This window comes from Fulmarus glacialis, unplaced genomic scaffold (genome assembly GCF_000690835.1).
Source record: "Fulmarus glacialis isolate BGI_N327 unplaced genomic scaffold, ASM69083v1 scaffold7955, whole genome shotgun sequence".
NCBI classification, from domain to species: domain Eukaryota; kingdom Metazoa; phylum Chordata; class Aves; order Procellariiformes; family Procellariidae; genus Fulmarus; species Fulmarus glacialis.
Window position 1 is genome coordinate 4216 of NW_009212280.1, and position 10446 is coordinate 14661.

The window sequence follows — 10446 nt, forward strand, 5'->3', positions numbered from 1 at the left end:
AGTATGATTATAAACAATAATAATTAGAATTAGAATATTGAGGGCTATTATGTGCTATATACTGTACCAATCCAAAGGTAACGTCATAAAGCAAAAAAGCACCTATAGTCATTTCAGACTGTACTAAAAAGTTGTGATAGAAAGTTCTTCTTTGACATATTAGACATGAATGCTAATTCATTTATATTCACAATGCTAATGTGTGTATTTTGATAATTCTTAGACATGGTGAAATGGTATAGAAATAAAGGGGATGTAATGGTTCCCCTCAACTCCTTGGGAGTTTTCTGCATTATACACAGGATTCACAAAGTCCGTTTAATTTTCTAAGCCCTGGCTCCGAGAACAGGGGCTCCTGCTTTCGGCAGAAGTGTATCCCCATGAGCATGGGGGGGTCTCGCTCGCGCCCACCCCGGGAGTGGCCGCGCTGCACCCACCGCGCTCGTGAGGCGGGTGATGAGTCAAGTCCGGACGAGGAGCAGCGTCTCTACTCCCACCTATAGCCAAAAGGAATAAATACGGCACTTCTAACAAGGTGCCCTGTGATTTGAGTTAAAATCTAAAATGTTTTTGTTGTTTCTTAGAGTTATCAGGGTTTCTCTTTCAGCTCGGCAAAACTATTTCTCTATAAGAATCGAGAACGTAACATGGAGGATGGGCTCTGCCACCGTCTGAGACTTCTGATGAACAATGAAAAGCAGTTGCTCCCGACAAAGCCATTTTTCTTAGGTGTTAATAACGAGAGGAGAATATTTTAATTTGAGGCACCTGAAGTGAGATTAGGATTTGTTAAGGGTATTGTGAAATGAACAGGCCATAAATATCTTATTTTGGGATGAGATCATATCCTTCTACAAACCTGATGCGTGTCTCTGAAGGTATTTTACCTCAGTGACTGTCAGTATTTTGCGCTATAATGTGCCTTTATATAGACATTTCCTTCTGTTGTATCATGTTCTATTGTGAGTTTATTTTAATACTCCTCCATTTTAAATATAAGAAAACGGAGCTGAACTTGGAGGCTTTCTAACAGACACGGACCACCACCGGCACGGATCACTTCTTGTGTTTCACAGAATTTCACAAGAAAATCAAACACGTTATCCATTCACTATCATGCTTACATCGTGACAAAGATTTCTGACATTGTCAGGAAATGCTAAAATCAAGGAGAACCCCAAAAATAATAGTACCCCATTTTATTCATATCTTAAATAGGGGATGGCAGTGTAGGGTCTAGATAGGCACATACATTTAAAACAACACAAGGGGTACAAGCCACAGCAACAGAAAAGCTTTCAGTCATAAAAGCGAGATCTCATTGTTTCTCTGCATCTTTTTCTTTTTTTTTTTTTAAATTTGCAAAACCGTATGAAAACCCCTATGAAGTCTGTCTTCAGGTCTCTGAAAGACCTACCTCTTTTTTCTGGGTCACCGCTGCCTAGTCCTACCACACGTACAAGCGAACAGCGTTTGTCTCTACGTAATTCATGCAGGACTCTTGAGTCACACAGGGGTGGGAGCGAACCAGGCTCTTCCAGTGATGTAAAAATAATAGTTAAATGAAGTTGTGAGTGAGTGGCTATCACGAGTCTCACAAGCCATGTAAAATCAAATTGCATCTACCGGCTCGCACTCCCGCGCGCTCGGTCTCGAAGTATCACCCTCACTTGCAGCGGTGAGACAACGCTGGCAGCATCTGTTCAACCGGCAGCTCCGACAGGCACCGTGTTTCCTCGCTCACGCCAACGGCAATTTTGGGTCAGGTCTTGCTCACATAGAAACAAATGACAACTTTTTGTGGAAGTTTGAAACGCTACATACTTTCTAAAACACACCTTACATTAAGTACTCCTCTTTGAATTATTCTGAGTTCAGTTTTCCAAAGCATTAGAAAATACCCTTTATTTCCTTGATTATAAAAAATATCCAGCACACATCTAAAGAAAAATTACCATTAGCTGGGGAAAATATCAAAATCACTGCTACCAAATAGAAATCTATAAATCTAACGAGTAATAACTTAAAAATCAGGTCAACTGAGAAAATGATTATGATCACAGACAGAGGAGAGTGTGTCTTTCCTTCAGCATAAAGGAAGGGATACAGTGACGTTCAGCGGAGCTGTGCTGATTTTCTCTAGCCATGATATCCTACCTTCGTAGTCTGAGTGACTGTTTTGCTCTCAACATGCTCAGAACTCCAGCTGATATTAGTGGAATCTGCATACAAATCATGAGCGGTAGGAGCTCGCTCTGGTTTTCTACCTCTCAAGTAAAAACCTTGAGACCTGCACTATTTTACCCAATATTTCAAAAAGTTTAGAAACATAAAGCCCCCGAAAATTGGCTTAAAATGTTTATTAATTAAAAAAGTTAAATATTTATTTATACAAATATGATGAGAAAAATCTCATGCAGACTTTTCACATACAGTAACATAATTGAAATCATACTGTGATGGTTTTACAAAAGAACCTCTTTAGGAACTCTGACGGAGGAGTGTTGCCATCGCCTGTGTGCCTGAAAGCACCATTCACGTTAAGTAGAAAGCCATTTCTGAAACTTAGAGTTTTCCTATGGAACATATGCCAAGATTTTCACACTCTTCACTAAGATTAACAATTAATATCTTATTACTACTACTCAAAGAACTGGACAGAGACGTATGAACACCGGGTAACGAATTCCTGCATACCACCGTACCTCTAAACACTTTATGTTAATGCATAAAGTTGCCAAAAGATTGCTTTAGATAATTCCCCTAAATGATGAAAATATCTTGAGATTGTTATGGATGGCATCTGCTTCTGCTTAATTACAAATCTGCATTGGATTCATAATTTGTGTATATTACAAGTAATTTGCATAATTAAAACAATTAAGGGATTGACATATCATGGCAATTAGAAATGCATCAAACTCTGGATGTTGTACAAAAGAGAGCTTCAATATGAAACATTAATTTTTTGAGAACAAAATATCCTTCAGATTCCTGCAGAACAACCTTCACAAATTCAATATATGTTCAATAAACTCTGTTTAGAGAAAGATTTTCTCAGGGATATCCGCTTCCTCGTCAAGCTGTTGCAAGTTTAACCCCGAACACTTTAGCCTTCATTTGAATTTCGTACTGCAGTCACAGCATTGACTTGTGTATTTATTGCCAGTTTCAGGAGCTTTTATCTCATTTTCCGTAGCCTTATCCTGTTTTCTTTGTCCCTCTTTTTAAGAATAAGTATGAACTGATTGAAAAAATGCTCTTGGTCCTTCTTCTTCTGAACAAGGCGAAACCGCTGATCTCTTCCATATTTCTCTGCAAATTCTTTAAATGTTGTTCTGCAGAAAAGAGAGACATTTTAAAGCTGTGACTTCGTCAATCCACACTCAGACTCTTCGACCTGGACCTCACTTCACTTTTCACACAGACACTAAAAATGGGTGTTCTGGGGAATATTTGACAGGAACATGTCGGTAACCCCCGGGACGAGGGAGGCGAGACCATGCCAGAACTGCCCGGGCTTCGGGCTCATGGATCAGCCTGTGATAGCCAACTTCCATTTTTTGGGTTAGAAAAATCTGGGTGATAGCTGACAGGACAATTTTGAGTCACTAACACAGTGTTTGCTGCAGCCCAGGTTACTGCGGCTTTAATCTATGCCTGCTGGTACTTATGGCCAGTATTTCAATAATTAGCCGATAATAGAGCAGAAAAGCACACAATTGCAAACTGTCTAATTGCAAACAAATGCACTTTGACTGTCAATAGTACACAACACCTGACGAAATACCACGCTAGTTTGATCTGCTCTAAAAATAGCAAAAAATTAATTGTAACTTTGAGTGATGGGCACAATGCAATTGAAACCCCCAGGCAACTTTGCCTGAGCATTTCATCGTCAGGTCCAGCATCTTCCAATGCAAACATGGCATTTGATTGCATACCAAAATCAAGCCAGAGACTATTGCAGGTGGATGAGTTTCTTTGATGCTGTGGTCTCACAGTCAGCTCAACACATTAACCGGTAAAATGTTCTCTGTCCTGTAGGCCAGCACAATTTTGCCCTTGCAGACTGAAAACATCCTTGCTGGAACCAGCGTTTAGCTGCCACATTAGCCCAGAATATTCTCAGTTTTGTGGTAAAAAAACCTCTTGTAATTATTACTTCCATAGAGCCTGATGTGTTGTTTGTATCTATGTGTCTAGGCAGGTAGTGCTGTACAATTACCTGCGTATTTTAGGAGAGAAAACTGTAATTTCTTAGTTCCAACAATTTAACCAGACTTATAACATATAAACCTCTTCATTTTCATATAACTTACAAACGAGCAAGTGCTATCCTAAGCACTGCATTCGCTATTGTGCAGGTTTGGATCCATTACTTAAAAATCAAAATAAATTACTGCATTGCATGCTTTATTTTAATTTAGTGATGTGGCATTAATACTAACTTTGTTAAATCATATTTCTCTTCCATCAGAAAACAAACCTAAATACAGTTTTTCACCAGTTACACCTGTATGCCTAATACAAAAAAGATTCAACATTCAGGTACTGATTGTATATAAATATATATGTGTGTGTGTTCTATAATTATACTGTATAAGCATATAAAATAAACGTGTTACGCAAAATATTACACATTCTTAATGACAGAGAGAGAGAAAAGAACAGAGAGAGAAACGGTACGTTCCCTTTCCCAGTAATATAATAAAATATTGTAAAATATTAGGGAAGAAATGTCAACACAGCATTGTAACAATGGATGTACAAGCTTGCTATAAAGAGTATGCTCAGTGTTGCGGCATTCCGGGGCTGATAAGCACAGGCTAAATGAGAAAGCTGATCTTAACAAATCTTCATAAGGCAATGCCATACCTTGGCGATAACTTGGATTCTTCAAGGAGCTTTTTAAATTCTTCTTTGGCTAACAACAATTTATTTTTCTTTTCTTTGTACTCTTCTCTGATCCTGGTCTTGACAAACTGTTCAAATATCTTTCCAAGAAAGGGAAACAAGATACAGTATTTATTAACAAAGCCTTTACAGTATTTATGCTTGATCAAAGGGCCATCAATCTCACGACCTACAGTTCTTATCTGCCCTCAGTACAGGCTGACTCGCATGCAGCTGAATCTGCTTCATGCAGCACTGATCATGTTCTCACAAAATAAGTAGCTGGAAAAAGGTGTATTTCGGACAGATAACATCTTCATTCAAACATCAAGTGCAACATAAATCAAAATTTCCTGACTTCAGTTCTTGCTCGCATTTTCATGCCTATAGCATTATTTTTGTGCATTTGTACAACTGACTGCAGTTATTTAGTTTGGATCTCGCCTCTTTCCCAACTTGCTGGAATTCCTGAAAATGTCTATAATGCTAAACATCAATATTCTGTAGATTACCCCCAAAAAAGCCTGAAGAACTTTCAAATCAGTTGTCAAAAACCATGAGCTTACACATGATCCTCTGTACACATACACCCAAAGGCTTTAATGTGTTTGGAATGGTTGACAACCTTCCTCTAACAGTATTTGGCAGCTAAATATGCAGCAGGGTGCTCAGCATCAGGATTTTTGGTGTCTTGAAAAGGAGTTAAGGAGTTCACTATGTCACAAAATTCTGCCAACTGCTTTAATCGCATTTTTAATACCAAAAATCTGGCCCTGCTAGTTTCACACTTTAGCAAGTGTGGCACACTAAGTTGTTGAATAAAAGGAGCTGCTCCTCAAAATGCTATTAGCTTTCCATATTCACCATCCTTTTCACCACAAATTACATACATTAAATGTGATTACTACGGTTACTACCACAGTTGCTTTCTCATCAGCCATGAGGATGCACAGGTGCAAATCTACATTTCATGAAAACTAAAGTAACCAAATTACAACTGGTATTTAGTATGGTATGTGGAAAAGGGAAGAAATAGCACTGGAAAGGTAAACATCAAAAAATGGCCATGGAAGAAGTACTACAAAAAACCTAGGAAATCTAAATATATTATACTGCATGCAATTGCACAAGTTGAGTGTAAGAGGAGATGGAAAAAATTGAACAAATAAAGTAGGTGACAGTGTTATTGCTCGCCTTTCTGGTACCAGTGAAGCTACTATGAAGGTAATAAATCAAAATTAACAGCTCATTATTTTAATACAGTTGCTCCTTTACCCTTCACTGTTCCTTGCTTAAACATAGTAGCATCTTTCAACTGTTAATAACCCCTTGGAAAATATTGGTAAGTAAGCGGAGCAAACCGCAGATGTTCAATACAGATCGTTCTGTTCCTCGGGCCGTGTAAGGACACCCACCGACAGCAGAGCTTGCACTCCTGGAAGTCAAAGCCACCTCGACACAAGTTCAAGTCAAGAGGAAGTTCCCTCAGACGCCTGCAGATCACAGGCAAACCGCTTTCCCTGCCCTTTCCAACCCACCTGCCTGACCATGGAGAGAAGACGACTGCAGTACAGCCAGCCATGCTCCGGCACTCCTTCCTTCCGTCCTTCCTTCCTTCCTTCCCTCCCACCTTCCTTCATTCATTCATTCCTCACTTTCATTGTGAGCCACTTTCAACCTCTAACTCCCTCAAATAGAAATTAATTTGCATAATTTAAAAAGTATTCAGACGCTCGCTATTCAGGCCGCACAGTCAGCATCTGTGAAGGCAAATGTTTCCATAAACCTAAATAATGTCCTCCACTAATTTGAGTTGCACTTCAAAAAGTACTTTCATTAAATCAGGCATCTACTCTTGTCCGAGTCTAGCTTTCTTCTTAAACTACTTCTTGGAGGAAAATGAGGTCTAATTAAATGGCACTACTCACAATGAACGTCTAGAAATCTTAACTTCAGGCTTAGTAACTGAAATATATTACACACCTGGCATGTGCTCCCAAGCTTACTGGTTTTTTAACCCTATTTTGCAGGAGAGCAACTGATGATCAACCTCTTCCCCCTTAGCTCTGAGCCTGAATTACTGCTCAGGGCCAACCTCTGCCTGACTACGGGTTTCTACCTACAGGACTGCCAACTACTTGCTTTTCATAACCCTTTCCTTGAGTATTAAATATACCCCACAAACGAGGGCCCCCTCAGCAGTGCTTCATGTGTATTCATGATGTATTTTTATTATGTCATCTCCAAGGCTGATAAAGTGAAAAAAGTGATAGATCTTGATTGACTTATCAAGGTCTAGGTTTTGTCCTTGCTGATTCCCTAGAATAAATACAAAACTCCCTGCTTAGTCTCTTGTCTAGCAGTATTTTCCAATCCAGCAGTTTCTCTTACATTTTCATTCCCATATTTCCTTTTTTTTTTATTTCACATTTTTTCTTAAGAAAGAAAATATTGGAAAGGGAGTAAATGAAGATGTATGCGTCCAGTCCCTCAATAAATACCTACAGGAAGTTCTCTGGAGAATCACAAGACAATATGGGCCCCAGTGCAATGGAACAGGAATAAGTACATTTTTCATCGCGTTTATTTAAAAAATGGACAATTCCATATTCAAAATTCTTCCTTCTCCAGGATCACAGAAGACTGGTAAGGAAGAGAAATAACTACAGAATAGAAGCATTCACGTTCTCTGCAAGGTCCTTGCAACCCTCCTAAATTTTTTAGACTAATCTGCAGCCCTCGGGTCCTTTTAGATCCCTACTGATAATTAATGCCCAAATAAACAAGGCAGCAAAAAGTCCATTTCCCTTTGCAGCCTGCCTGAAAAACTAAACCCATTCAAACAGATACCAGCACAGCCACAGTGCTCTATCCATTCATGTCTAACAAGTTTAGTTATTGCAAAATATAGCAGTAAATACTGCCAAACTCCTAGAAAATATTCCAAGTAATAAAAATGAAGTAGTCTCTCTACAACATTTAAATAATTCAGAGAGGAAACATTACCTGATAGCCATTTCTCTTTCTACAGCCCAGTTTCCCAGACTCAGTAGGAGTTGTTCCTACAGCCCAAGAGACGGTAGCTCGTCTCTATGTGCAAACTCACCACCTGCTATTCAAAGGAGACAGCACTTTTTTATGAGCAGCGCCTAAATTACGACTCTCACTGAAAAACTCAAAAAAGAAATTTTAATTTTACGCAATTCTTTTTATCCTACCAAGATGATTGCTCTGTTAGTACGGTTAATTTGGGAGATGTTTGCTGCCAATCTGAAGCTACGCCGGAGGTAGTGCTCACCTGTTTACGTTCTTCTGAATTTAGTAGAAGGTAGCGTGGATCAAATACTATTTTGTGTAACTCTTTTTCCCATGTAGAAAATGCTGAAACCTGTGAAGTACACAAACACAGTTGCATTAAGGAATTTTAATAAGGATGTGGAAGAAGAAAATGTTCCAAGGTGACGCAAAAGAGTAGTTCAGAAAGCTAATGAACCCTCTAAAGGATGCCTCAGAGCAGTTGGAAGTTGAATTTTAATCTGGTTCTGGCAATGTTCTGGTCGCCCCCACACCATTAGTATTGATTTGCTGTAGGACATCTCAGTGAGTATCTGGGAGATGCTCGTTCCACATTTTTGAAGGAAAGAATCTGCAGCAGAAAGGAAAATGCCATTATATTATCCCCTTTGTACAACAGAAGCACCAATTTCAATTTAAGCAATTATCTCAGCTTTAACTCCCTTCCTCTCCAAAACTTGAATTATAACCCAAATGAGGCTGTCAATGCATGCGCACACTGGAGAACTACTAGGGAACATCTTCAAAGCACCATGTTTTTGTAGTAAACGTGCCGCTTCCTTCCAACAGCGCGGCTGTCACATCTCCTCCATTTCGAGGCTTCTCCCCTTTTCCGCCGAATCCAGCTCTCCAGAGTGGGACCCCGGGTGTCCACCCAAGCCCGTGCATCACTCGCGTTCCTGCAGCCACATGAAGTGAGAATACCACGCTCCTACAGAGGTTCTTCCATCTTCTCCGAAACCTCTGTACGGTGAGTGGGCTGTAAGGACCACCACGAACCTGAGCAGGTCCCTCACCCGCCCAGTCCCCTTTGCAGGAGCGCAGGGCTGAAATCCCCAGCCCGATTTCGGTACCTTGTACAACATCACCGTTAATTAGTTTGTTACAGAAAACTCTGGAGTACCGTAAACTATTCTAATCACTCCATCTTAATTACAAAGAAGAGTAAATTCAATAAAAAATGTGAAATATAATTAAAATGAAGTCATTAACAGTCAAACAGGAAAGCTCCGATGAAGCAAGGTGGGTTCAAAGGGACTGGGTTTCCTTTCGGAGCGGTTAGCGCTGGAAGCTCGGAACTGGCGCGGTTCAGGCTAACCTCCCGGATGCGCAGCGGCTCAGGGCTGCCCCCTCCACACGCCCTCTTCTCGCAGCTTGCGGTTCGCCCTCCGCGCCCACGCAGGTGCCGAAGTCCTGAGGTTTGGGGGTTTTCCCCCTTCAGAAGGATCAGCAGACGGAATCCTTTTTTTCAGGATGTCTTTTATACTCTCTCTTGGACATCAGCTTTGTTCCCAGTACGAAGGCCAGTTTGAACTCAAAGCTAGTTAAGCTCGGCCTAATTTATCACCTAATCATTCCTGTCTATGATTTTTGGTTTAGTAATTATTACATTTCACATACTGCAGACATATACCTAAAATAAACGTTGACTACTGATATTTATAATTTAATTCTAGCTATACATGTCATACGCTGTTCAGGATACTCATTTTGGAGCTCTGCAAACGCATATAAAATATTAATACTCTGACTAATCTCCCAACACGTATTGCATTGTGGTCTTCTTCCCTACTATGGGACTTTCCACCAGGGAACACATGCACTGGGGATGGTGGGGGGGGCACCTCTTCCCAGAATAAATGACTTCTGTGGCCTGGTATCACCACAGACGAAAAGGAGAAGAGACATCTGAGCTTGTCGTGGGTTTCCAGTTCTCAAATACTTCTCTTAACCAGAGTGCAAAGTACAGGGAAAAAACTCACAAAAATTCAACTTACTGAGTTTGAGCAGTATGTTTAGAAGCGAAAGGACATCTATCTGAATAGCTGATTTTATTTTTAATTCACTTTGGAAGCCCGGCAATGATGGTAGGTTGAGATTTTGGCTTTGACTAAAAGATTATAAGAACAGAAAGGTGAAGTGCCTGATATTTTCAGCAGATGCATTTACCATCATCAGCAAAGGATTCCCAGCTTTCAGGAGAGGTTATTCTGGTAGGGAACGATGTCCACCCCGGACACAAGCTACCGAAACACGCAAAAACCAGCAAGGATGGAGTGGCAAAGGGCTGAGAGGAGGCACCCGGGGCGGCAGCGGCAAGGACCACCCTGCGCCCAAGCCGGGAGCCCCCTCCCGCATCATCACCTGCATCCCAAGCCGACTGGCAACCCCCACTGAAAGATATTAAAAAGTGGGATTCAGTCACTTGTCCTTCTAGAAAGGGGCTCTGTGGGTCCGAAAAACAGGCGGGGGGGG

At 40.6% G+C, this 10446-nt stretch overlaps 1 protein-coding gene across 1 annotated transcript in view; it reads right to left on the reverse strand.

The window, feature by feature from the left end:
* Positions 1-2353: 2353 nt before the first annotated feature.
* TCERG1L (transcription elongation regulator 1-like) overlaps positions 2354-10446 on the reverse strand; it is a 45728-nt gene continuing 37635 nt past the window's right edge. Inside the window, exons 9-11 of the mRNA XM_009577820.1 lie at positions 8195-8284; positions 4879-4997; positions 2354-3338 (exon numbers count right to left, since the gene is read on the reverse strand). Of these exons, the coding sequence (XP_009576115.1) occupies positions 3182-3338; positions 4879-4997; positions 8195-8284 (366 nt within the window). The 3' untranslated portion in view covers positions 2354-3181. The remainder of the gene's footprint in view (positions 3339-4878; positions 4998-8194; positions 8285-10446) is intronic.